Source organism: Chrysemys picta, chromosome 9 (genome assembly GCF_011386835.1).
Source record: "Chrysemys picta bellii isolate R12L10 chromosome 9, ASM1138683v2, whole genome shotgun sequence".
Lineage (NCBI taxonomy): Eukaryota > Metazoa > Chordata > Testudines > Emydidae > Chrysemys > Chrysemys picta.
Window position 1 is genome coordinate 57,127,422 of NC_088799.1, and position 27,799 is coordinate 57,155,220.

Below are 27,799 nucleotides of genomic sequence, written 5' to 3' on the forward strand. Positions count from 1 at the left end.
GGGGATTTTCGCTCTCCCGCCTTCGTTCCATGCTGCAATGCTGGCCATGCTGTTAATTATTATTTAGCATTACCTCTCTTCTCCTTATTCCCCCACCCCAAATGTCAGCTGCATCTGGACATTATCCATAGCGGTGAGGCACTCATACATTCATGTAATAGCCATCAGGCAGGGATGACGACCAGTGTCATCTGTCTGCCACCCTTCCTCCTCAGAGATTGCATCTCCTCCGTCAGACTCACAGCGGGACTCCAGAGCTAATTAGCTCAGATCCTCAAAGGTTTTTAGGCACCTAAGGCCCATTGGGAATTAGGAGCCTAAATACCTTTAAGGATCTGGGCTGTTGTTCTCAAACCCACCTCTCTCCTGCAGTAAACTCCTGCTCTCCCCTGAAGAATTAAACAAGAAAACATCCGTCCCTAGCTATTTTGGTGCCCTACGCAGCCCCCCTGCGGGGGGGCTGTGTAGGGCCCTAGGCCTCCACAGCAGGTTGGCCCCAGGCCTCCGCGGGCAGGAACAGGGGGGTGGGCTGGCTGGCCCCAGGCCTCCGTGGGGGGGAGGGCGGGGCTGGTCCCAGGTCTCCGTGGGGGACGGGGGCTGGCCACTTCCTGCGGGAAGTGGAGTGACCCGGGCCCAGCCTGCTCTGCTCCCCTGGCTCCCAGCCATGCTGCCGGCGAGTGCTGGGGGGGCAGTTCCCCCTCCCCCCAAGCCTGGGAGCCAAGGGAGCGGAGCAAGCTGCGACCGGGTCACTCCACTTCCCACAGGAAGTGGCCAGCCCCCCACGGAGGCCTGGGACCAGTCCACGGAGGCCTGGGGGCCAGGGCCCCAGCCTGCTCTGCTCCCCTGGCTCCCAGGCTTGGGGGGAGGGGGGAACCGCCCCCCCCAGCACTCGCTGGCAGCGTGGCTGGGAGCCAGGGGAGCGGAGCAGGCTGGGGCCGGGTTGCGCCACTTACCATGCTGGCTGCAGTCTTCAGGGGAATGGGGGCAGGGCTGGGGCGGAGCAGGGCGGGGGCGGGAAGAGGCAGGGCTGGGGTGGAGCAGGGCCGTGGGCCGTGGGGGAGAGCCGGAGCAGGGGCTGGAGCAGGCACCCAGTCAGACCCGGAAGCAGAAGGACTTGGGAAGCGGCGCCGACTAAGTATGACAATTAAAAAGATGCCACTTTTGGGGAATGTGGTCAGGGGGAGCGGCCGCTCCCCTTGCTCCCCCCAGCTACGCTACTGCCGTGGATCACCACTTTGAGTAGCACTGGTGTAGAGCGACTGTTTTTGGCTTTAAAGTTAATTTTAAATGATTTGCGGCAGGCTATGAAAGATGACTTGATTGCTGCAATAATTTTTTACAGAATGAATTATGAATGATTCTAGTTTGTATCATTGTTGATAACATTTAAATTGTTTTAAAAGTCTGAATAAAAATAATGTTTTTTCAAAATTACAGTTTGCACTTTTTATTTAGTTAAAAATTAATTTGAGTTAGAGTGCGGTGCGGAGTTGGAGCGGAGCTGGAGCAGTCACTATCGGTGCCGGAGCGGAGCAATTCAAAAATTTGATTGCTCCAAATCCCTGGTTACATCTGAATGACCTGGGAGTCCATTTAGCAAAGTACATGCAGTCCCTGTTTCAGGGATAAATTACAAAGAAGCATTTCACATAGGGAATGGGTGGGGAACACAGCTGACAGATTGGGAGACTTTCAGGTTAGAGCAGGAGAAATTGGGGTTAGTAGACCTGGATTCTATTGCTGATTGAGTTGGGGGTCATGTCTCCAGATCTGCATGCAGAAGAGCACAGGCACCAACTTTTTTCTGTGCCGGTGGGTGCTCGCGCCCCTGGCTTCGCCCCGATGCCACACCCCTGCCCCAAAGTCCCCGCCCTAACTCCGCCCCTCCGTGCCCCTATTGGACCCCTCCCTAAATCCCCGCCCCGACCCTGCCTCCTCCCCCAAGCGTGCCACGTTCCCCCTCCTGCCCTCTCCCTCCCAGCCTTGCTGCGCCAAACAGCTGTTTCGTGGCGCAAGCGCTGGGAGGGAGGGGGGAGAAGCAGGACGCGGCGGCGTGCTAAGGGGAGGAGATGGAGGCGGAGCGGAACCGGGGGGGTGAGGCGGGGAGCTGCCAGTGGGTGCACCCACAGAGTCGGTGCCTATGGAGAAGAGACCCTCTGCATGTGTATTTCTCCTCTCCCATGCAGAAGCTAAGTCAAACAACTTTCTCCATACCCCAAAGAGCCCCTGGGGCTTGTCTAGGGATCTGTGCAGGAAAGGGGTGCAGACTGGAAGGACCAGGATAGGGGATAGATATAAATCCTCCTCCTGCCTCAACAGAGTTTTAGGAAAGATAATAATAGGGGAGCAAATCCAAGTCCCTGATGGAACAATTTGAGGGAAGTCTCATGGAGATATATTCCCCCTGAGCCTTCGACCATGGGCTTTTTCTTTCCTGTGTGAAAAGGAGATTATGACAATGTCCATTTCTGCACAGCTCTGGGAGCTCCTTAGATGAAAGGTGCTGTATCAGTACAAAGCATTAGCTAAGATATCATGCCAGGTTTCCCACACATAGTTATATTTATTTGTATTGCTGCTTCATGTGCATTAACTTGAAATCCCTTCTAAAGTGCAATGTTATCAAGAAGCATGATAGACGGGGAGGGGAGGGTGAGATAATATCTTTTATTGGACCAACTGCTGTTGGTGAGAGAGAGACACTTGAGTTTACACAGATCTCTTCTTCAGGTCTGGGAAACTAACTCAAAGTTATAAACACACCTTTTGCTATCATCATCATGGCAAATCTCAGGGCTTTGCAAAATCCCAACAAAGCCACATTTTTTTTACTTTTTATAACCCATATGCACATTAGAAGACACCAATTTTATTCTATATACAGTTTATATCCCAAATACCCTTGTTCTTTTATGGATTTCCCCCCCAAAGTCTACTAAAGACAACAGCCCAAAACAGCATTTACAATCTCTTGTTTTAATCAGTGTGTCAGAATGTGTTCTGTTCTGTCTACAGAATATTGCATGGGTGTAGTGTCAGAGTCCCATCCCAGGGTGGTGCTGCATGCATAATTTTTTCCAATGTTTTTTGATGTAGAAAGAAAATGGGATAGGATGTCAGAGTTATTACAAAAAAGGTGAGTTTCTGGTGCCCACAGCTACCAAGCTTGATTAGTGAATTGTGTGAGCATATTGAATCCTCAGAGCAGAAATAACCCTTAATGCGTCTTTAGTCTCCAGCAGCTGAATTTCCTTAATGGGACAAAGTGGCACATTATCCTTGTCTACACACACAAATTATACCACTTTAACTATACTGGTATAGTTAAAGTGGTATTACCTCCTACTGTGGAAACAATTATAGTTGTATAAAGATGCCTTACAGTGATATAGCTATTCCCAAAGAGAAGGGGAATAAGCTATATTTGTATAAGGAAGATATATACTAGTATAACTGTGTTCACGTTAGAAGTTATACTGATTAAATTATTTCAGTAAAAAAATCACCCCCAAAGGAAAATAGATATACTGGTACAAAAACTGTGCAGACAAAGCCTTAGATAAAGTCATATTTTTTTCTCATTAGAAACCATGCTAAGCCTAATATATTGGACATCTGATGTTTTTATAGATTTAGCTGATATGTAAAATTTGTGGTTACATATAAAGGGTTTTATTCACACTAGGCTCTTTAATACTACTCTGACAGTGTAAAAGGCCTTGAAGCAGATGGAAATGCCCCCCTGAAGATCATCTCACTCTGAGGGCCTTCCTGACTAGTATAGAGCTGAATAAGGGTTCTACATCACTGTTGCTAACTCTTGTGATTTTGTTGCGAGTCTTGTGGTATTTTGTATTTTTCTTAAGACCTCAGCTCCTGGAGTCAACTAATTGTATAGGAATCTCAGTTTCATTTTTAAAAAGTAAGTTTCTAGTCCTCAGAGTTGCACTTGAAAAAGTGACCTGAGTGCACCCTAAGGATTCAGTAGGAAGACAAATAAAAAGAATCCAACTTTATTATTTTAAAAAATCTCTTGATTTTAAAGCCAATCTCATGATTTTTCGACATCTGGCTCATAGTTATTGAACCCTTCAGGCTGATGATATTACTACACTGGTCCTCCTCCCTAGAATGCACTGCACTACACCTTCTCTTTAGGTCCAAGGATCAATAGGGCCCCGAGGCCTCTCGAATTTACACATGAGGTACTCATTGGCTCATCTGTTGTCCATGCTTCCCACCTACAGTATCCTCAAATCTCCCACATAAGATTGCAATAAATCTACTGACACCTTAGGACTTGGGTTGCCAGGTGGTCCGTTTTTGACTGGAATGTCTGATGGAAAAGGGACCCGGGCGGCAGTGCAGAGGGGCTAAGGCAGACCCCTGCCTGCCCTCACTCCGTGTGGCTCCCGGAAGCGGCCGGCATGTCCGACTCCTAGGCACAAGGGTGGCCATGGGGGCTCCGTGTGCTGCCTCTGCCCCGAGTGCTGGCTCCGCAGCTCCCATTGGCCGGGAACTGCGGCCAATGAGAGCTGAGGCAAGGACCTGCGGGTGCGGGCAGCGCGCAGAGGCACCTGGCCACACCTCCACCTAGGGGCCACAGGGACCTGCTGGCTGATTCTGGGACCCACCCTGAGCCCCCTCCTGCACCCTAACTCCCTCCCAGACCTCGCACCCCTCGGCCCCACCCCTCAGCCCAGAGCCCCCTCCTGCACTCCAAACCCCTCATCCCCAGTCCCACCCCAGAGCCTGTACCCCAAGCCGGAGCCTTCACCGCTTCCTGCACCTCAACCCCCTGTCCCAGCCCTGAGCCCCCTCCTGCACCTGAACTCCCTCCCCGAGCCTGCACCCCCTACAGCACCCAACCCACTGCCCCAGTCTGGAGCGCCTTCCTGCACCCAAACCCCCCATCTCCAGCCCCATCCCAGAGCCCACACCCCCAGCTGGAGCCCTCACCCCCCCATTCTGAACCCCTCAGCCCACCCCCCATCCCGGATCCACCTCCCGCATCTCACACCCCTCGTCCCTGGCCCCACCCTACAGCCTGTACCCCCAGCAGGAGCCTTTCCCCCCTTCTGCAACCCAACCCCTTGTCCCAGCTTGGTGAAAACGAGCAAGGGCGAAGGAGATCGAACGAGGGAGGGGGGATGGAGTGAGTGGGGGCGGGGCTTTAGAGGTGTGGGGGCAGGGGGCGGAGTCATGCTGTTTGGTTTTCTGCAATCAGAAAGTTGGTAAGCCCAGGGCACATAGGAACATGCATGCACACGCCGTAAAAACAAGCACGGTTCACACAGCAATTTGCATAATATCTGAATACTGATTTCCATAATTTGCATACAGCTTCGCAGGGCGCTGGCTAGCTCGGGGCACCAGCAACCATTTCGCTTTCATGCAGCCCTTGATGCACAGGGGGAACTCGGTGCAGAGCCTGCCCCCGCCGCAGCAGCCTGAGCGCGCTCCGCTCTACTACCCCTGCGCCAACTCGGTTGGCGGCTGTGTGGGGGCGCACGCCGAGGAGAAGGCGGGGCGGGGTTCGAATGCGCGCGCCGCAGCCTCCCCCCTCCAGGAGCAAAAGAGGCTTCAACCGTAGCTGGAGAAAGGCAGCAGTGGTGCGAGCCTGGGAGTCTCGGACCCGGCAGCACAGCAGGTATCGTGTGTGGGGAGGCTGCTCTTTTCCCCCCCTCCTCTCACAGCCAGCGCCGTGGCCTCCGTTGCCCGCTTCATGGGCTACCGCAGCAGCCACGGGCTCCGCCCCACCGTGCAGCGCCCCCTGTGGGCCCCCAGTTTTCGCGGGTTCCAGCGCCCCCCCACCCCCACAGGGCTCCCCATTTCCTGGGCTCCCTCCCCCCTTGCTGGGCCCCTGGGGATTCCCCGCCCCGTTTAAGGGGTTTGTGCTTTTCACGCTGTCCCGTCTTGGAGCTTGCACCCCATTTTAGTCCTCCCCGACCTATTTCTTCCATTGGACACGGGCTGGTGTCATTGTGTGGCCAGCAAAGCAGGCCGGGGCTCCTTCCCGGAGCTGTCCATCCCTCCCGGCCCATCAGGGTGTGTGTGTGCAATCGGGCGTGGTGTCGCCGTGTGTGTCCCTAGAGAGGTGGTGAATCCGGATTCTTACAGAACAGCCTGCATGGCATGTAGTGAGTGGTGGTTTCGTTTCTTGCCTTTGGTTTTGTATTACTATCAACCCCCTGCATAGGTTGCGGACAGGGTTTGCAGGAAAGGAATGCACTGGGCTGAAAAATGCAAGCACACTGGCCTGCTTTTTTAGGTTAAACGCTGCATCTTTGCCCAACGGAAGGGGGTTTTGCGTTTGTCTGCAAGAGGAAGGGCTCTTTATGAAATGACCTTGCTGATGCTGGGGATGGGGAAACCTAGGCAGTTGTTCATTTCTGCTGTATCCCTTGTCACCTATCACGGGGGAGTCCATCTCCCTGCTGTCGCTGTTAAAATCCAGATGTTGCTTTTCAGAATATCTAAATCATTATTTTATGGCTAATGATTTTTAGTAATGAACTGTAAGGTTTTTTTTAAAGTGTTTTTATACTATATTACTACTACTGCTTATTTGGTAGTTGCCTGTGATCTCTAGATATGATTTGTTTGTGGAAGGGCTAATGTTTCTTTAATCTGTTTGCCTCTTTTCCCAGTGAAACAAAATCTAGCTTTATTTCCTTTAGTCTTTGATGGAGTTGATTATGCACGTGACAAAGCTCTTTATTTTTTCCCTTTGGTTCATTGTGTTCTGCTGTGAGAGTGGAAGCTTTAAATTCCCTTCTGATGATGATTCCCTCAGTGCCTCGCTGAACGATACCTATTAAGTGCCTCCTCAATAACTTGTTTTTTTCTCAGTGATCAAATGGATTGACAGAAGAGGTGAATCTTTATGTAGAGAAACTTTTGATCTAAGTTTGTTACTGGGTATTTGATTGCTTTGTAGCTCAAATAAGTTTGAGTTCCCCTTGCCAAAACAACCTCAGTACCATTTTTCATCATGCAAGTGGGCTGTAGTCCACGAAAGCTTATGCTCTAATAAATTTGTTAGTCTCTAAGGTGCCACAAGTACTCCTGTTCAACTTTTAAGTAGTACTGTTTAAAGTGAATTCAGTTCACTTGTAGCATCCTTTTGTTCAAAGCATTTAGAAACAATACCTCAGTCTAAACTTTAAATGTTCATCTTGTGTATAGATAATCAAGGGGGAAAAGGCAACACGAACTTAAACAAACAGCCCCCTCCCCCACATTCTTTTTCCTGTAGAAATTAAGTACTGTTGTTAAAAATAACATAAGGTAAGCAAGATATTAGAAGGAAAACAATTTTCTGTTTTTTCCCAGTTTGTTTACTTTATGCATTTGACTGCACTTTGTGTAGTCTTTTTCACTGTTTCCTCTATATAGTTCGGCAGTTTCCCTTGTTTTTTGTGGGTCTTTCAGGCAGCTCCAGAGGCGTGATGAGAGAGAGAACTTGACTGTAAAACCACAAAAATTGGCTTGGATTCTCAGTACAGATGTAGCACCTGAAACCGTGTCAGTGTGTGTTTTAATTGACTAGAATTCAAGTTGGTTGTAACTTTTTTTTTTTCTTCCCACAATAAAATGGATGTGGCCAGAATTAGCCTCTGTGTGTGTGTGTGTGTGTGCTTGCTTGCTGTATCATGGGACACTAACTTGAAATTACAAGGGAGGCTTTTAAATGAAGGGTCAGTTTTGGAACTAATTCGGCTGTTCTTTTTATGTTTCAAAGTTTGCGCAGGGAAAAAGCAGATGATTTTCTGGATGACTTCAGTAAGTAAATATGCAGCTCAAATATCTTTTTGTGTAATTTTCTTTGTATGGTTATTATAATTATGATGACTGGTTAAGAAGTATGAAATGGTGGTAATGAAAGTGCAGGATGCATGTTTTCTAGCATTAGTGTTTGCTTTTTCAAGTCTGCATATGTGTGCAATTTAGGGCTGACCGTTCTATACACACCCTTTTTTTTAGTCAACACAACCACCATAATTGCTTGAAAACAGACAATAGCACTTAACTCAAGAACAGCACATATTTATCTTCCTAAAACATATTGGAGTCTGTAATATGAGGTCTGATATTTTATTCCTCGCTGATATTTTATTTCTTGATCAGAGAGTTTGCCTCTTAAATTTTTCCACTGCAACAAGAAAAGCATGCTAGTAAAAACATTACTTATGATTACTTTCATGTGTTCCACAATAACTGAGGTGCTGTTATTACTGATTTAATATAGTTAGTGCATCACCTTTTACTAGAGCCAATAGAAATATTTTCTGAAGTGTTTTTTCTAGTGTTAACTCTTGCACAAACTGTTTTTACCATTTTCTTAATGTTTTCCATTGTCTGAGATGAGCATCTCGCTCTACTTCCTGACTGTGTTCAGTCAGTGTTTTTTTTTTTTCCCTATGTATTTGTATGTAAACAAATAGAAACTAAACTACTGTAAATGACTGCATGCAAGGAAACTGGTTTAATCTAATTTCTAACAATAGTTGTGCAAACTAAGTACTTTGAACGGATATGCTCTGTAATATGTCTGGGGCCAAACTGCACACAAGTTCACCTTAATATATCTAACAAAGATAGACATACTTTGCTTCTGAATCTCTTAGTGATATCCAGTTATTTCAATGAATTTATAAGCTTATGTTGTGGTTGGAAAATGTTTGAAGCCAACATTGGATTAATGTACTTAAACTGATTTTGGTGGATCTAGTCTATAGCATATAGCCTTCAAATGTAAACATTATTCTACCCCCAAGGTCATTAGTTTCAGCTTATAAAATGTCAGGATTTTTGTTTAAAACTATGCTTTATTTTAAAATGATATTGTACATCTTTATGCATTTAAATTTCTATATTTTGATCTCTTACAGTGAGGCTGTGTGTGTCTCGAAAATGGTAGTTCCTGGGAGTGCTCCTGTCATAGAGCAGGACCATGCCCTTGAACCTGACTTGGGGCGGGGCTCAACAGAGAATTCTGCAATGGGATCTGAGACAGAACCAGGTACTGATCAGGTGCACCCAGAATTGGAGGAGGTGCGAAAGCTGCAGGAACTAGTGAGAAGACTTGAGATCCAGAATCAGCAGCTGATAACTAGGAGCCACAGAAATGTGCTAGGGACAAATACACAAACAAACACTGGTGTGAATAATCATAACTCAGGGCTCAGTGGAATGGAAATTAACAATAGCATCAACACTATAACAGAGAAGCAAGAATTACAGATAATGGCAGATGTACATGACAAACTAAGTAAAATAAGAAGAGAGGTGAAAGAGAGTGACTGCTTAAAAAAAGATGTGGATATACAAATGCATTATAGCCGCCCTAGTATTACTGAGAAAGTGTCTCCCAACTCAAAATATATGAATGATGCAGAAATGCAGAATGATGTTAATGTCAGCTGTTCTTCAAGTCTGGATAGGAGTAGCAGCACAGAACTCGTGGAAGACTTAATCACCATAGGTATTCATCCATCTGTAAAAATGAGTGAACAGAATCCAAATGAAGAGAGTGGAGATTTAGGAAGCTTTTTGAATGATACTGCTTTGGATGAAGTGGAAGTGCTAGAACTTGGGAACTGCAGTGATGAAGAGGACAGCTGGTATGTATGTCAAAGCTCTGAGTATTATAAAGGTTCTGGAATGTAGACTACAGTTGGAATTCCCATGTTAAACATTATTCATCTGATTCCCTTTTAACATGGAACAGTGTACACTATTTTCATTTCTGGAGCTGGTATCAAGGTGTTAATGTTAGCTATTTGTTTACAAGAGTCCTGTGCCGGAATGAAATGAGCATAAACAGACTATTTCTATCCTTGACCATTTAGACTAACTACAATTGGTCTGAAATCAACAAGATGAAATTCAATAAAGCCAAGTGTAAAGTACTTCACTTAGGAAGGAAATAATCAAAGCACAACTACAAAATGGGGAATAACTGGCTAGGCAGTAATACTGCTGAGAAGGATCTGGGGGTTAGAATGTAGTTTCAAAAAAAAGCCAATATCACATGGGGTGTACTAACAGGAGTGTTGTATGTAAGACGGGAGGTAATTGTCCCGCTCTGCTTTTTGTTTTTTTTGTGCATGCGTGCCAATTTCACTTTTCCTTGCTAAACAAGATAACATTCAGAACTAATTCCAACTCCTCAATAGTAGCCTTGACTTAGGCACATTGTGAGTTACTTCTATCTTAAGACTTCATTCACAGAATATTAGATATGTTTAATGTGGCTTTCTTACTGTTATGTATCTGCAAGTAGACCAGACATCAACACTGTAGTGTAGATACCTATTACAGAATATGTGCTCAGGGCAAAACAAACCCCTTAGAAATTAATGAGTTCTAAACAGAGTTTATACTTGTAAAAATAACTTAAGAAATATATAAACATTTTTGTTTGCATATCACTAGTATGGAGATGAACTTAGTGACATCAGTTACAGTTCGAATCTGAGATTTGATTATAAATATACAGGGAAACAATTATCTTTCAAATGACATGGCACTACTGTCTCTTCTTGCTAGTTTGAGGAGCGGAAAAGACTCCATCTAGTTAAAAAATACTTCTAATCTAATTTCTTCTTGCATTTCTCAGGTTCTTGTGTACTGGTGCAATGCTGCAATGTCTTTAAAAACTTTTCCATTGGTTATCTCCCTGTTGAAAATATTTTTGGTATCCTTAGCTTCTGTGAAACTTCTGTTTTATGAAGCCTAAACATTTGGCCAGTTTTAATTGTCACTGTGACGGAGCAGGGAGCAGGGCAGATTTGACCTGGGAATGTTGCAGGGGGGTTGCAGTGGGGATGTGGGACTTCCCTTGAAGGAAGCTACCTGAGCTGTAACCTGAGCCAGGAACGGGGGTGGGGAGAATTAACACCTTCTGCCCGGGAGACTGAACAAAGGAGAGGAGCAGCGGGAGGGGCTGGGAGTTTAGTTTCGGTTTGGGCTGGGTGGTGCAACGCAGGGAACCCCAAGCTGGGGTCTAAGCTCCCTGAACCTCCCAGAGGGACCTAATTGAGGGGGTCTGGTCGTACCTACACGCTCTGCTTGAGACTGTGTTCCTGTCCTTAAATAAACCTTCTGCTTTACTGGCTGGTTGAGAGTCGCAGTGAATCTCGGGAAGAGGGGTGCAGGGCCCTAACTCCCCCACAATCCGCAACAACTGGTGGCAGCGGCGGGATCTACTGCACCCCGTGGACGGCGCTTCCTGCAGTAAGTGACTGGGGAGCAGTAAAACGAAGGGGGATTGACGGGGACCAGGCGTGCTGAAGAGTGGGAGAGAGACGGTTATTACCCCTGGGAGTGTGTGACCAGCGAGAAGGACTTTTGCAGTAACAGGGTCCCCCGGGGGGATCGCAGCGAGTGGTCCCAGGGGCGGAGGAGTCTGCAGCTCGACCCTGGCAGAGAGGCGGTGACCTCGAGAAGGGCTGGCACACTAGGGGTCCCCCTGGGAACTGTGGGGAGCTGTGAGCACACAGGCCGGTGAGTGGCCAGCAGGAAGATGTATGCCAAGCGGCTTAAGAGCGACCTGGTGGAGCTGTGCAAGCAGAGGCGGCTGCGCATTGGGAGGCTCACCAAAGAACAGCTCATTGCCCAGCTGGAGGCGGAAGATCGCGCGAATGAACTGATCCCTGTGTCTCAGGGAAGCAGCCTGGCAAATGCAGCGCAGGCACCAGTGTCTGTCCCAGCTGGGAGTGGTCAGCCGGCTGCTGAGGGCTTCCCGAGACCCCTCCTTCCTATGCCTAGGGGAAGGGTGGGGAGGAGCCCAGCAAATACCGAGGGCGCCGTGACCCCCCCGGCCAGCAGGGGGTCCCCCCGGCGAAGCCCGCCGGCCAGCAGAGGATCCTCCCGGCGACGTTCGGCATCCATGGAGCGGAATTGGCTGGAATGGGAGAAAGAGCTAAAACTGAGAGAGCTGGAGGATCGTGAACGACAGAGACAGCGTGAACGGGAGGAGAAAGAGAGACAGCATCAGCGTGAACGGGAGGAGAAAGAGAGACAGCATCAGCGTGAACGGGAGGAGAAAGAGAGACAGCATCAGCGTGAAGAGAGACAGAGACAGCATGAACGGGAGGAGAATGAGAGACAGCGTCAGCATGACCTGGAACTGGCGAGATTGAAGGGCAGCGAACCCCCGGCTGCGGTGAGTGAGGGGGGACCCAGGACTGCACGGAGCTTTGATAAGTGCATCATGGCCCCATACAAGGAGGGGGAGGACATGGATGACTTCCTGGAGGCCTTTGAGACGGCCTGCGAGCTGCACCGGGTGGATCCCGCGGACAGACTCCGGGTCCTTACCCCCTTACTGGACCCCAAATCCGTGGCATTGTACCGCCAACTGGGAGAGGCAGAGAAAGGGGACTACGAACTATTCAAAAGGGCCCTGCTACGAGAGTTTGGGCTGACTCCTGAGATGTACCGGGAAAGGTTCCGGAGTCAAGATAAAACCCCTGAGATCTCATATCTGCAACTAGCCGTCCGCATGGAAAGATACGCCAGCAAGTGGGCTGGTGGGGCCCAGACGAAGGAGGACCTGATTAAACTGCTGGTACTGGAGCAACTGTATGAGCGGTGCCCATCCGACCTGAGGCTGTGGTTGGTGGACAGAAAGCCAGAGAACCCGCGACATGCCGGGCAGCTGGCTGATGAGTTTGTAAAGAGCCGGTCAGGGGGTGGCAGGGAGGAGCCCCAAAGGAACAGGCCCGCCGCGATGCAGAGAGAGTGTCACCCTGGGACCTCCCAAAGGGGGAATATGGGGAATCCCCTCCCACGGGGAATGCCCAGCATCAGGGACAACCGACCGGCTCGAGGGGACCCACGGGACCTGAGCTGCTATTACTGCGGCCGAAGAGGCCACGTTCGGGCCCAGTGCCCCAAGCTCAAGGACAGACTGAGCAGACCGAACCCGCATAGGGTTAACTTGGTAGAGGCCCAGACGGACGAGGGGCAGGCTTCCCACGCAAGAGGGGCTGGCAGCTTATCAACTGCTCAAGAGAGAGAAGGGCCCCCGGCCAGCTTCTCTGGGGGGCCAGATGCTCCGGATTCAAAGTTCTCCGTTTACAGGGTTGGCGCGGGGCTGTCCCTGCGGAGCGAGTGCCTTGTTCCCCTGGAGGTGGATGGGAAGAAAGTTTATGGATACTGGGACACGGGCGCAGAGGTGACACTGGCCCGGCCCGAGGTGGTGGCCCCAGATCGGGTGGTGCCCAACACCTTCCTGACCCTGACCGGGGTGGGCGGGACCCCATTCAAGGTTCCCGTAGCGAGGGTACACCTGAAATGGGGGGCCAAGGAGGGCCCCAAGGACGTGGGAGTGCACCACCATTTGCCCACTGAGGTGTTGATGGGGGGGGACCTAGAGGACTGGCCAAGCAGCCCCCAGACCGCCTTAGTCGTGACCCGTAGCCAGAGCCGGCGAGGGGCACTACGCCCTGACCTTGGGAAGGATGTCCCACCGGAGGCACCGAACCCTTCCCGGGTGGGGAGGGAACACCCAAGGACAGGCCGCGGGGTGGCTGGGGCTTCCGACCCAGCCGACGAGAGGGAGCAGGTCCCCATCCCTTCCCCAGCCGCCGAGTTCCAGGCCGAGTTGCAGAAGGACCCCTCCCTGCGGAAGCTAAGGGGCCTGGCTGACCTCAGTGTGGTACAGACCATGAGGAGAGGATGCAAGGAGAGGTTCCTGTGGGAGAAGGGGTTCCTGTACCGAGAGTGGGCTCCCCCGGGGGAAGTGGAGTCGTGGGGGATCAGGAGGCAGCTGGTGGTTCCCCAGAAGTTTCGCCACAAGCTACTGTACCTGGCCCATGACATCCCTCTCGCAGGGCACCAGGGGATCCGGCGCACCAGGCAGAGGCTGCTACAGAACTTTTACTGGCCCGGGGTCTTCACCAACGTCCGGCAGTACTGCCGATCCTGTGACCCCTGCCAGAGGGTGGGGAAGGCCCGGGACAAGGGGAAGGCAGCATTGAGACCTTTGCCCATCATAGAGGAGCCTTTCCAGAAGGTGGCCATGGACATAGTGGGACCTCTCAGCAAGACGACCCGGTCTGGGAAGAAATACATCCTGGTGGTGGTAGATTTCGCCACCCGCTACCCCGAGGCAGTGCCCTTATCGTCCATTGAAGCAGACACTGTGGCGGATGCGCTGCTGACCATTTTCAGCCGAGTGGGGTTCCCCAAGGAAGTCTTGACGGACCAAGGGTCCAACTTCATGTCGGCCCTACTCCGGTGCTTGTGGGAGAGATGTGGGGTCCGGCACAACTGGGCCTCAGCATATCACCCCCAATCCAACGGGCTGGTGGAGAGGTTCAATGGGACGCTAAAAATGATGCTGAAAACATTTATGAATCAGCACCCGCAGGACTGGGACAAGTACTTACCTCACCTGCTGTTTGCGTACAGGGAGGTACCCCAGGAGTCTACCGGGTTTTCGCCTTTCGAACTGCTATATGGAAGGCGGGTAAGGGGGCCCCTGGACCTGATGAGAGACGAATGGGAGGGGAAGGCCACTCCTGACGGAGAGTCGGTGGTGGAGTATGTCCTGACCTTCCGGGAACGACTTGCCGAGCTCATGGGCCTGGCCAGGGAGAATCTGGCCAGGGCCCAGAGGAAGCAGAAGGTCTGGTATGACCGCACAGCACGGGCCCGCGCCTTCGCCACTGGGGATCAGGTGATGGTCCTCATCCCCGTGAGGAAAAACAAACTCCAGGCCGCCTGGGAAGGGCCCTTCAAGGTTGTCAAGCAACTAAACGAGGTAAACTATGTGGTGGAGCTGTCGAACCGGGCACACCACCACCGGGTGTACCATGTGAATATGATGAAGCCATATTATGACAGGGGGAATATGGTGTTGGCCGTGTGTGGACAGTGGGAGGGGCAGGGAGATGACCCTTTAGTACATCTATTCCCTGGGACAAGAGTTGGCTTCCCCCTGGAAGCAATTCCCCTCTCTGATCGGCTAACCCCTGCCCAGCGAGCTGAGATCGGAGGGGTGCTGCGTCTGTACCAACAGCTGTTTTCCAACCGGCCTGGACGCACTAATCTGACTGTCCACCGGGTGCAGACAGGATCGCACCCGCCTATAAAATGCTCCCCCTTCCGAGCCACAGGGAAAACTGCTCAGGACCTGGAAAGAGAGGTCAATGACATGCTGGCTTTGGGGGTGATCCAGCCGTCTTCCAGCCCTTGGGCCTCGCCGGTGGTGCTGGTCCCCAAAAAGGACGGGTCGATCCGGTTCTGTGTGGACTATCGGAAGCTCAATGCCATCACTGTAGCCGATGCCTACCCCATGCCCAGGCCGGACGAGCTCCTAGACAAGCTGGGAGGTGCTCGGTACCTTACCACCATGGATCTTACAAAGGGCTATTGGCAAGTGCCGCTGGATGCAGATGCCAGGCTGAAATCGGCCTTTGTCACCCCTCTGGGGCTCTATGAGTTCCTGACCCTGCCCTTCGGCCTCAAGGGAGCGCCGGCCACCTTCCAGCGCCTGGTGGATCAGCTACTGAGGGGGATGGAGAGTTTTGCCGTGGCGTATATCGATGACATCTGTGTCTTTAGCCAGACCTGGGAGGACCACATATCCCAGGTTAGGCAAGTGCTGGACCGACTCCAGAAGGCTGGGCTGACCGTAAAACCGGAGAAGTGCAAGGTGGGGATGGCTGAGGTATCCTACCTAGGCCACCGGGTGGGAAGCGGCTGCCTAAAGCCGGAACCAGCCAAAGTGGAGGTGATCAGAGACTGGCCCGCTCCTCAAACCAAAAAGCAGGTCCAAGCCTTTATTGGGATGGCAGGGTACTATCGGAGGTTCGTGCCCCACTTTAGCGCCATAGCCGCCCCCATCACTGAGCTGTGCAAGAAGGGGAAGCCAGACAAAGTGGTCTGGACCGAGGAGTGCCAGGAGGCTCTCCGGGCGCTGAAGGAGGCTCTGGTCAGTGGCCCAGTTCTGGCAAACCCAGACTTTGACAAGCCCTTTATGGTGTTCACCGACGCCTCAGACACAGGACTGGGGGCGGTGTTAATGCAGGAGGATGAAAAGGGGGAGAGACACCCCATCGTGTACCTGAGCAAGAAGTTGCTACCCCGGGAGCAGAACTACGCGGCCATCGAGAAGGAATGCCTGGCCATGGTGTGGGCCCTCAAGAAACTAGAGCCATATCTCTTTGGGCGTCACTTCACCGTGCACACCGACCACTCTCCCCTGACCTGGCTGCACCAGATGAAAGGAGCCAACGCCAAGCTCCTGAGATGGAGCCTGCTCCTGCAGGATTATGACATGGACGTGGTCCATGTGAAGGGACGTGACAACCTGATAGCGGACGCGTTGTCCCGGAGAGGGAGCCCTGAACTTCCCCAGGTCACTGGTCAGAGTGACCCCGCTCAGTTCAGTCTCGAAGGGGGGAGAGATGTGACGGAGCAGGGAGCAGGGCAGATTTGACCTGGGAATGTTGCAGGGGGGTTGCAGTGGGGATGTGGGACTTCCCTTGAAGGAAGCTACCTGAGCTGTAACCTGAGCCAGGAACGGGGGTGGGGAGAATTAACACCTTCTGCCCGGGAGACTGAACAAAGGAGAGGAGCAGCGGGAGGGGCTGGGAGTTTAGTTTCGGTTTGGGCTGGGTGGTGCAACGCAGGGAACCCCAAGCTGGGGTCTAAGCTCCCTGAACCTCCCAGAGGGACCTAATTGAGGGGGTCTGGTCGTACCTACACGCTCTGCTTGAGACTGTGTTCCTGTCCTTAAATAAACCTTCTGCTTTACTGGCTGGTTGAGAGTCGCAGTGAATCTCAGGAAGAGGGGTGCAGGGCCCTAACTCCCCCACAATCCGCAACAGTCACTTTATAATCCAACTGTCCACACCTTCAGAATGCCTAAAAACGTGTGATCAGATTTCTTAAAAATGAGAAACATTTATTGGAATGTGAAACTATTAAAGTTGTTTTTTTGTGGCACTTGTGGCAAGTGCTGAGTTAGGTGCATGTTTAGCAAATGGCACTTGGCAGTCAAGACCAATCAATGCAAGAAACGTTAACTTTAGTTGACTTCTTCACCAGGACAATATAGATCAGGCTCCACAGGCAAATGCATATAACAAAAATGAAAAGGTGCTACAGAGAATTGTGTACATACACTCCAATATTAATGTTTATAAATCAGCATTGTGAAGTCCATTATGTAATGAAGGAATTTATCATTTTCAATTGGATACCAGTGTATGATCAAAATCTAACCTACATAAACAAGGAACAGTTAAAGAAGACAAATGTATGATTAACATTCACTTTTAAAGGGACTCACAGTTGCATATGAAAATTTTTTATCCAATCTAATTACAAGCAACATCTAAGATTACTATAACTGGAAGCAAATATGTTTATTTTTTCTCAGTGCAGTAGATGACAATTTGTGTTAACTATCAAGGTTACCCTCACCAAAACCTGTAAATATCCCATTGAACCTTTTTTAAGAAACAAACAAAAAACACATCTCTGACACCTCTGTGGGCTTTCAAAGGGTTCTTGTGTACTGAATATCTCACTTCTAGGGCTTTTTGTTTTTATTGTATTGGATTTATCAGTGTTTATTACTACAACGAAAACAGGTAAAATAGGTGCAAAAACTATTAATTTTTCTGGGTTAATATCAGGGTTTATTTTGGTGGACGGAAGGACAGGAAAAAATGTATTCAGCAGATTGAAGCTTTGGTGAACGGAACTCAGTGTGGCTTGCTGCAGAACTAAAACAGAACTCAAAAACAATGCCACCTCTGAGTTTAAGAAAACAATATATCTCTAATCCCCAAATAAAACTTTTCATTTGAATAAACAGTTCACTATTTAGATTTAGAACTATTAGCCTGTAAATATTTACATTTAATAATTGGGCCACACTGTTTGCAGCTCATACACTCAACTTCACCCTTTTCTCCTGCTTTTTTTTTTTTAAAAACTTTCCAATACTTCCTTGTGTTCTGAAACATATTCTGATACAGATTTTCATTTTCTTCCCAATTTAGTATGTCAGATCTTTAAACCATTATCTAACAGCTTGAAATGGGTGTGAGATTCATTAGTCGGTTCAAAGATTAATGTATTATTGTAAAACATATATCTCATGCAATGTATCGTCTTCCTAATAAAACAAGTTATTTTTTTACATATATTTGAATGATACAAAAGTAGGATGAAAATTGGGAGGGGAAAAAAGAATACTTTTTGTAAAACCTAAGATTTTTTCGGTAAAAGTCAGTTTAAATTAGGGCTGTTGATTAATTGCAATTAACTCATGCGATTAACTCAAAAAAATTATCGTGATTAATTGCAGTTTTAATAACACTGTTAAACAATAGAATACCAATGAAAAAGTATTAAATGTTTTGGGTTATTTTACATTTTCATATGTACTGTATTCTGTATTGTAACTGAAATCAAAGTGTATATTTCGATTACAAATATTTGCGCTGTAAAAATGATAAACAAAAGAAATAGTATTTTTCAATTCATCTCATATAAGTACTGTAGTGCAATTTCTTTGTCATGAAAGTGCAATTTACAAATGTAGATTTTTTTTTTTGTTACGTAACTACACTCAACCAAAACAATGTAAACTTCAGAGCCTAAAAGTCCACTCAGTACTACATCTTATTCAGCCAATCGCTAAGACAGACAAGTTTGTTTACATTTACAGGAGATAATGCTGCCCTCTTTTTATTTACAATGTCACCAGAAAGTGAGAACAGGCATTTGCATGGCACTTTTGTAGCTGGCATTGCAAGGTATTTACATGCCAGATATGCTAAACATTCGTATGCCTCTTCATGCTTCGGCACCATTCCAGAGGATGTGCTTCCATGCTGATGACTCTTGTTTAAAAATAAATAAATAAAGCATTAATTAAATTTGTGACTGAACTCCTTGTGGGAGAACTGTATGTCCCCTACTCTGTTTTACCTGCATTCTGCCATATATTTCATGTTATAGCAGTCTCAGATGATGATCCAGCACATGTTGTTCATTTTAAGAACACTTTCACTGCAGATTTGACAGAATGCAAAGAAGGTACCAATATGAGATTTCTAACGATAGCTACAGCTTTCGACCCAAGGTTTAAGAATCTGAAGTGCCTTCCAAAATCTGAGAGGGACGAGGTGTGGCGCATGCTTTCAGAAGTCTTAAAAGAGCAACACTCTGATGTGGAAACTATCGAACCTGAACCATCAAAAAAGAAAATCAACCTATTGCTGGTGGCATCTGACTCAGATGATGAAAGTGAACATTCGTCCCTCTGCACTGCTTTGGATCGTTATCAAGCAGAACCCGTCATCAGCAAGGACACATGTCTTTTGGAATGGTGGTTGAAGCATGAAGGGACATATGAATCTTTAGCACATCTGGCATGTAAATGTCTTGCAATGCCAGCTACAACAGTGCCATACAAACATCTGTTCTCACTTTCAGATGACATTGTAAACAAGAAGCGGGCAGCATTATCTCCTGCAAATGTAAACAAACTTGTTCATCTTAGCGATTGGCTGAACAAGAAGAAGTAGGACTGAATGGACTTGTAGGCTCTAAAGTTTTACACTGTTTTATTTTTGAGTGCAGTTATTTTTTTTTGTACATAATTCTACATTTGTAAGTTCAACTTTCATGATAAAGAGATTGCACTACAGTACTTGTATTAGGTGAATTGAAAAATACTATTTCTTTTGTTTTTTACAGTGCAAATACTTATAATAAAAATATAAAGTGAGCACTGTACAGTCACTGTACAATCAATATATTTGAAAATGTAGAAAACATCCAAAAATATTTAAATAAATGGTATTCTATTATTAAACAGTGCAATTAATTGCGATTAATTTTTTAAATCACTTGACAGCCCTAGTTTAAACTGAAAACGAAGGGGCTTACTCACTTGTAGAAATGCCGCCAACGTGGGGGAAGTGCAATAGGTATGTAGATGACCATGTTCTATTTAGTACGTGCTTGGTCCTCAACACTCTAGAACCTACCTCACAAACTTTAATGATTGTTTTCCTCCAGTGCTCCTGTGAGATAGAGAAGTATTATTACATGTAGGCGAACTGAGAGAGAGAATTAAATGACTTTTTTCCAAGGTTGCATATTTGAAATAAAACTGGGACTCTGAACCTAGGTTTCCAGAATCCTAGTCCAGCATTTTCAGCACAAGACTACCTGGTTCATCTGAATGTGTGCTTATGGACCTAAACAACAGGTAGGTCTGACTTTGTTCCTGTAAACAGTGACATATATGCTTTTAAAGACACAAAGGTGTGCTTCTTTCAAGTAGAATAGAGGAATAAGTGTCACTAAAAATACTGCTTCTAAAACCCCTTAACAGATCTGACTTTGCTTGTAAAACAGGGTGGATTTAAAACAAAAATTTGATATTTTTACTTTTGTTCTTTGAACTATGTTTAAAACGAAATCTGAATTTAACACAAAGCATGTCAAGGCCTAACCTACTTATAATATCTCTTTAAAAACAAACAAACATGCTGAAACCATGAGCCTCTATCAAAAACTATGAATTAAAGCCTGCTTTTCTTTCTAAAGAAAGATATTTTCCCCCTGACTCTTAACTTTTGAGGTTAAACTTTATAAATATGGCACAATAGGGCAGCCTAAATAAGTTAGGAGACTGTTACATTTTCAAGAGATTTAAGCGAGTATGAACTTAAGCTCTAGCCAACTTAAACTGAGGCATATTTGAAAAATTTCCCAGGCTGATCTGAAAATAATTAGTGTAACTAACTACAGTTAATCACTCTGTTTAATAAATCATTTAGTTGCAAATGTAAATTATCTTTTGATAAGAGAAGTTTATGTATCCAAAGCATTTAAGGTTGTTTTAATAAAAATAAATTCCGGTTACCATCCTAATGCAGCATGTCAGAACATATCATAAGTAAGGCTCTGTGTGTGTCATGGAAGTCACAGAATCCATGACTTCTGCAGCAGCCTCTTGTGGCTGGCCCAGGAGCCGCCTGAGCAGCTCGGGCAGCCCCTGGACCATGTGCACCGACTGCTGCTGGGGCAGTCTCGGGGTCCCCTTGGCCCCCAGCAGTGTAATTTGGGGGGGGTGCTTACCTGGAGGGGGGGCTTGCCTCCCTCAGCTCCCCAAGCTCCACATGCTGCCTCTGCTGGCAGCCAAGCACCACCCCTGCAGCTCCCATTGGCCGCGGTTCCCATCCAATGGGAGCTGCAGAACTGAGGCTTGGGACAGAGCTAGGGAGCTGGGGTCACCACTTCCCAGGAGCTGGACAGGGAGCCTGCCCCAGCCCCACCAATCCCCCCCCTCCTCAGCACCCGTGGTGCCCCTCGATGGCCCCTCCCTTCCCCCCCTCCCAGTTTTAGTCAGAGGTATTTTTAGTAAAAGTCATGGACAGGTCACAGGACGTGAATTTTTGTTTACTGCCTGTGACCTGTTCATGATTTTTACTAAAAATACCCCTGATTAAAAGTTAGGCTTAATCATGAGAAAAAGTTAATTTAATAAATAAGCTACATATCATTCACAATTTTCTAACATTAAAAATGTACAATTAATAACAATCTGGAAATATTAAGCTATATAATTGTTTGAATAAATGTATATAGTTGTAAGTGTACCCTTTTAAGTAGCAAAAAGATGTACCAAATCTAGTGGAAAGGCTCTATTTAGTTGTAAATCAACATGTTTTTAATGGTTATATCAGTCAGTGAGAATGCACTTTTCTTTAGAAAACAACTGAAGACTGGAAATGAAAATTTTGATTGATTAAAATCAAGGCTTGGTGATCACTGATTTAAATCACTATGATTTAGAAGATCAATCCACCCTGATGTAAAATCTACAGGATGAGTTGAAAATATAATAGCATTTTTAATGTAATTAACTTTTTCTGCAATGTGCTCTTGTAGTGGTGCTTTTTGTTCACTTTGTGACTTATTTGTGATTATTCCTTTCAAGCTATCTTTTTTTGAGAGACAAGGTGGATGAATTAATAGCTTTTATTGACTAAGTTCTGTTGGTGAGAGAGACAAGCTTTTGGGACCAACAACTACACTGCAAACTACATTTTAGGCTGTTTCATTAACCAGTTCATCTGCAGAACAAATGTAAATTTTAAAGTAGAGCTAAAAGAAATAAGGCAGTTTTTTAATCCAGTCTGATGTTTACTGAATAACTAAAGGCTTATATCTATCAAATCTACACTGAGCATTTTACAAGTTAAGGAAATAAGTGTTAGGTTCTCACAGTTTCAGTAATTTATTTTAGCAGTGTGTGCCAAATTTTCCATAGTGGTGAATTTGCCTTCTCTGTAGTAACTTTTCAATGCAATTTATACATATTTAAGTCAGAAATATTTTGCAAAAACAAGGATTTATAAACCTAAATGAACCTGACAGTGTCCCTTTAAATAGACTAAGACTGATATTTCTATGCAACTTCTTAGAATGCCAGTAAATTCTTTGTTTGAAATTTAAATGTTTCTCTACAATTGTTTTTGGATGCAAGTCTTGCAGCGTTGTACTAGTGCTGTGGTTCTGTTTGGATTTTTTTAAACCTATTTATGTGGTTTTGTAAATTCTACTAGCTGCCTGCATTTTTAGGTCCCTAAATTCCTTTGTAAATCTGAACCTTAAAATCAGTAATGTAGAGATTAACAGACAAATTTAAACATTTCCTATACAGGTTAATAATTATAGCTCACTTCATTTTTGCCCTGCATTTTGGGTCTGATTTTGAACTCTCCCTACTTCTTACGCCAGTGTAATTCCATTGATTTCTGTGGCGTTATTCCAAACTTACACTATTTTTGTTTTATAGTTTATTTGAATAAACGGAATCAGAATAGGTTCTTTGTTTAATCACTTAGAATGGTCCAAAGTGAGTATAAAATGCTCAATTAGAATGCTAGCATTTTTCATCCACGCAGCACAATGGCTGCAAGGTGCAGGGAAATAATGAATTAGGCCCTTTGTTTGCTGTTGGCTAGTAGATCTGAGGCACATGAGGTTGGATATCTTGTGGTATTCTCTCCCCCAAAGAAGTGTGTGTACATGAATTTCCTTGTATTGTTGTAGGGAAAGAAGTGCATTCTAATGTATCTGGATTGCCAATGTGAAATTTTGGGATTCCAGTTAGTTAGTTTCATGCTACTAAAGAACTATGCTAAATATTCCTTTTCATATACTGTCAGTTTATTAATATCTTATGCTGTCTTTTTAACAAGATCAATAGGTAGTCTTAAAAGCTAAATTTGAATAGTAATATAACTTTGTGTGGTTGCTCATATGCACACAGTCCATTTAATCATGATGTTTTTGAAGCATTGCAAAGACTTCGAGTTTTACAAATAAAACTCTAGGAAGCAAATGTCACAGCTTCAGGTAGATGTATTTGAGAGGGGAAAAATGAAGGTTGACTGTCTTTTTCAGTGTTAACCACAGTTCTGTAGTGCCATAGGATAAGTCGGCATGTAAGAGCTTGCCTACATATTCTATCTGACAACTTTAGCTGATACAACCTATGATTCAGAGAGAGTTCATAGGGTTAGAAACATTTGTCACCAAATATAAAATGAATTTGACAGTTTTTAATGAAAACTGGCATTGCTGCACTTTCTGCTAGTGGTGACCATCTTAAGCCACTGTTCAAACCAAATGTGAGGATAATGTTTTCACCCCTTAGCTCACTATACTTGTGAACAAAGGTAGTTAATCCAGAAAGCTACTTAAAGCTAGTTATCTACATCTGATCTCAGCTGGCATTTCATCTGCATAAATAGGGTGGTATTTCAGTTTAGTGTGCCAGTGTTACTTGGGTACATCTTTTGCCTCCTAAAAAGATGGAAGTAAAGTAAGGAAAAGTCTGAGTAAGAGGGACAAGGAGAAGATATTTTCACACTAAAAATGAGAGATCACCAGGGTTTAGGGAACTAACCAGACTTATCTCTTTGTATTTCACTAGCCTATGTTCTGTCAGTCAACTTAAAAATGTGGGATATGAAGAGCTAAATTTTAGTTAAATTTTAATACAACTGGCCAAGACTTTCAAAACAAGAAATATAATTTTTGTGCCTTGATTTTTTTTGGGTACCCAGTTTGAAATGCCTGAAGGGGGCCTGATTTTCAGAAAGTGCTGAGAAACCCAGCTCTGAAAATTGGCACCCTTTACGGCATCTCAATCTGAGGCACAAAAATTAGTAGGTATTTTTGAAAATGTTGGCCAGTGTGGTGGGTGTGAGGATTTTGTATGTATGAAAATAACAAAATATGGTTAATGTTAAAATTCTGAACACAGCTTGCCCTTACTGCTTGGATATTATAGCATGTTTGAGCATTAGAGGAATTCAGCACAAGACGTTGACAGTACCTGCAAGCTGGAAATAGACTCAAAGGATTAAAGCAAGGTGGCAACTCGCTGTAATCTTCAAGGGGGTCTCCCATGTGGTTGGTGTCACGAATGCCATCAACAGGAGGCTTAAATTAGTCAACTGAATTTTTAAAAATAGCTTCTTTAGGAAATGTAGCAATGCAGTGCTGAGTTTTTTTTTTTTTTTTTTTGGTATAATAACTCCACAAGTACTGATTTCAGAAATAGTACTGACAAGCTGATATCATTTATATAGTTTCAATCATTCAGGTTTTTGTTTGCCAAACAATTCTGTTAGAATAACAAGCAATTTTGGGGGATGACTTGTCTTGGAGTTCCACTATTTAGATGACTGAAAGCATGAGACTAATTACACTGTGCCAATAACAGTATGCCCAAACGTATTGTTGTATATTAAAATGCGCTTTCCTGTGTGGGTGATAAGGCATGTGTTGCTTTCTATGCAAACTTCCATAGATTATCATAACAATAATCAAATGTATAAATAAAAAAGAGAGCTGAAATAACTTTGAATTTAGGGTATTGTACCAGTAACTGGATTTAAGTGGGTATTAAAGTATGTCTCAAGCAGTAAATTTAATTAAAAATTCAAGATTTCTAGGTCAGTGTATCTACTTCAACTCTTGTTTTATAGCTATAGGTTTATAGGCCTATTAGCTATAGGCTTTTTTTCCTCCCTGTTCTGTGTTAAAAATATACGTTAAAAACTTGTTATACAGTAGCATTGGTGGTGAGTCTCATGAGTATAAAAAATCTTGAGTTTTTTATAATTTTAGGAATACTGATTAGTACAATCCTTTCGATATGTTCTCTTAAGTTTGTCTAATGCTGAGGTGAGTCACACTTTAACAATAAGGAATTCTAAAATAGATTATATAGAACATACAGAAAACTGCATTAAAAACATTAGGGTTGTAGGACAAGCACCCACAAGTTGGGAAATGCCGGCATTAAAGTTGCTTGTGCAATCATTAATTTGGGCCCTTAGTGTGTATGCATTATGATACAGTCCTTAATTACATGATCATATACTATTTGGTTTCCACAGGATTCCTGCCTCATTCAGTGAACAGGATTACACAGTGTTCTGGGAATGAATCAGGGTTGTGTAGCAAAGAAAGGTGTTGTCAGTAGGACTCTCATTTCTTGCAGAAATTGGACCGTGTCTAGTGAGTAAGGCAGGGGATTGCAGGAAGTGAAAGGATGTTCTCATCTTTCTTGGTTAACTTCTGCCCTGGAGAATTGGTTTCTATCCCTGCCTCTGCTACACAGCTAGTCACTGAAACCAAACTTGTCAGAGATGGTCTCTAATTATGTGGCTCTCATTTTCTGAGTGCCCATCTTGAGACCCTGGGGTCTGATTTGACTAATCAGTACTGAGCATTCAACTGCAGCTGATGTCAGTGGGAACTGTCTGTGAATATATAAAGTGCAATATAATGCAAAGTACTCTGAAAAATCATGTCCTCTCTCAAATTGGGAACCCAGAATTAATGGATTTCTGTGCCTCTGGTCCTAATCTATAAAATGAAGCTAATACCCCCTCATCTCACACGTTTTTTGTGAAGATAAATTAATGTTTGAGAAGTACTCAAATACATAGCACCATAGAAATGTCCATGAGGAAATTAATAATCCTGCCTTTACAGCAGGGCAGGGTTTGAACAGTGTACTGTAATTAAGACCTGAACAATGAGGATAAAAAAAAATATTGGTTAGGTGCTTATTAAGTGAACATCCTGTCCACTGAATGAGGCAGGGGTCTTGTGGAAAAAATAACGCACGATCATGTAATTAAAGATGAATCCTAATGTATGTGCACAAGGGGGCCAAATTAAGGTTGCATGGGCAACTTTAATCTGACATTTCTTAACTTTTGAGTGTTTGACTCTGCAACCTTAATATTTTTTTAGCATTACATTTACATCTGCATGGCTCATCAGTAGAGTTGGAAGCTTTAGATCTACTACACAGATCTCCGCTGCTTGAGCTAATGGAGTAATTGATAGCAATAGTAGGTGATCATTCTCTCTGGAGACCAGCACTAGAAGGAGATGAGACATATTTTGCTAGTGGGTTTCACAGATAGTTGTTGACAGCGGAGGAATGGTGGTACTAAAGCTCCATTCCAAGTTCCAGAAGGGATTGTGCTCTAGTGGGGACCGACTCTTTTGTCCTGTCCTCTCCAAACTTTTCTTATCCTAGTCCTGTCTCTTCCCCACCCCTGGCTCCTTGTCCCTGTCTCATTCTTCTTGCTATCCTAGTCTCTAACCCTGAGGCTTCTAATCCTAGTCTGTCTATTCGTGCTCACCCAGTCCCAGTTCCACTCCCCTCCCCTCATGGCTCCTCATTAAATCTGTCTTCTCCTCCAACCCCACGGACTCCTGGTCTCCTTGGCCAGGCTTCTCATCCAATCTAGGGTTGGAGGAGAGGGAAATCCACTTCTTGGTCAGTCTCTTTACCTGATCCTTGTCAATTCTTTCCTCCCCTCTATGACGTTCCCCTCTGGTGTTGTTTGGACCGGTGATCTGCTAGGTCACTCCAATCCTTGACTCTGGGAGCCAGCCTTACCCTGCTCTGCTGTGAGAACCCCCACTCCTGGGCTGTTCACACACAGCCTCTGGCACGTTAGCTGCTTGGATTGTGCAACCGAATGACACTAGCCAATATCTCCAGTCCCTGACACAACCCTAGGAACCTGCGTCTTGCACTGTCCAGTTATGCCCACTGGACGCTGCAAACTTATATGAGTTCACCAGTTTAACAAAGAAATTGATACGTGCCAGGCTTGTTATCTCAAGGGGAGTCTCTGACATGCTTCAAACCAAACACACTGCTTCAGGTAGAATGAACAAACAGATTTATTAACTACAAAGATAAATTTTAAGTGATTATAAGTCAAAGCATAATGTGTCAGATTTGGTCAAATGAAATAAAAGCAAAACGCATTCTAAGCTGATCTTAACAGTTTTGGTGCCCTTACAAACTTAGATGCTTCTCACCACAGGCTGGCTGGTTGTCCTTCAGCCAGGCTCTCCCCTTTGATCAGTGCTTCAGTCGCTTGGTGTGGTGTCTGTAGATGGAGGTGGAAGAGACGGGCAGAGCATGGCAAATGTCTCCCTTTTATTATGTTCTTTCTTCCCTCTTGGCTTTGCACCCTACCCCCCCCCCCTCCTTCAAAGTCAGGTGAGCATTACCTCATCATAGTCCCTGACTGACCAAGGGAAGGGGAGTGACTCACTCGAGAGTCCAACAGATACTTTTGTTGCTGCCTAGGCTAGCATCCTTTGTTCCTGTGAGGCTGGGCTGGGTTTGTCCTATACATGCCCTGATGAGGTGTGAACTGCCTCTCTGCTCTTGGAGAGTTTTTGCCAAGGCTTA

General features: G+C 45.7%; 1 protein-coding gene across 6 annotated transcripts in view; it reads left to right on the forward strand.

Moving 5' to 3' along the window:
* Positions 1–5,316: 5,316 nt before the first annotated feature.
* LOC101935985 (SLAIN motif-containing protein-like) overlaps positions 5,317–27,799 on the forward strand; it is a 98,389-nt gene continuing 75,906 nt past the window's right edge. For 2 of the 6 annotated variants that reach the window (XM_005311322.4, XM_005311326.5), the window contains exons 1-2: positions 5,399–5,650; positions 8,895–9,626. In XM_005311322.4, coding sequence (XP_005311379.2) covers positions 5,541–5,650; positions 8,895–9,626 — 842 coding nt within the window. In that variant the 5' untranslated portion in view covers positions 5,399–5,540. Of the gene's footprint in view, positions 6,141–7,742; positions 7,786–8,894; positions 9,627–27,799 lie in introns of all 6 variants that reach the window. The other 4 variants (XM_065556258.1, XM_065556257.1, XM_005311325.5 and 1 more) reach the window with 4 other exon arrangements.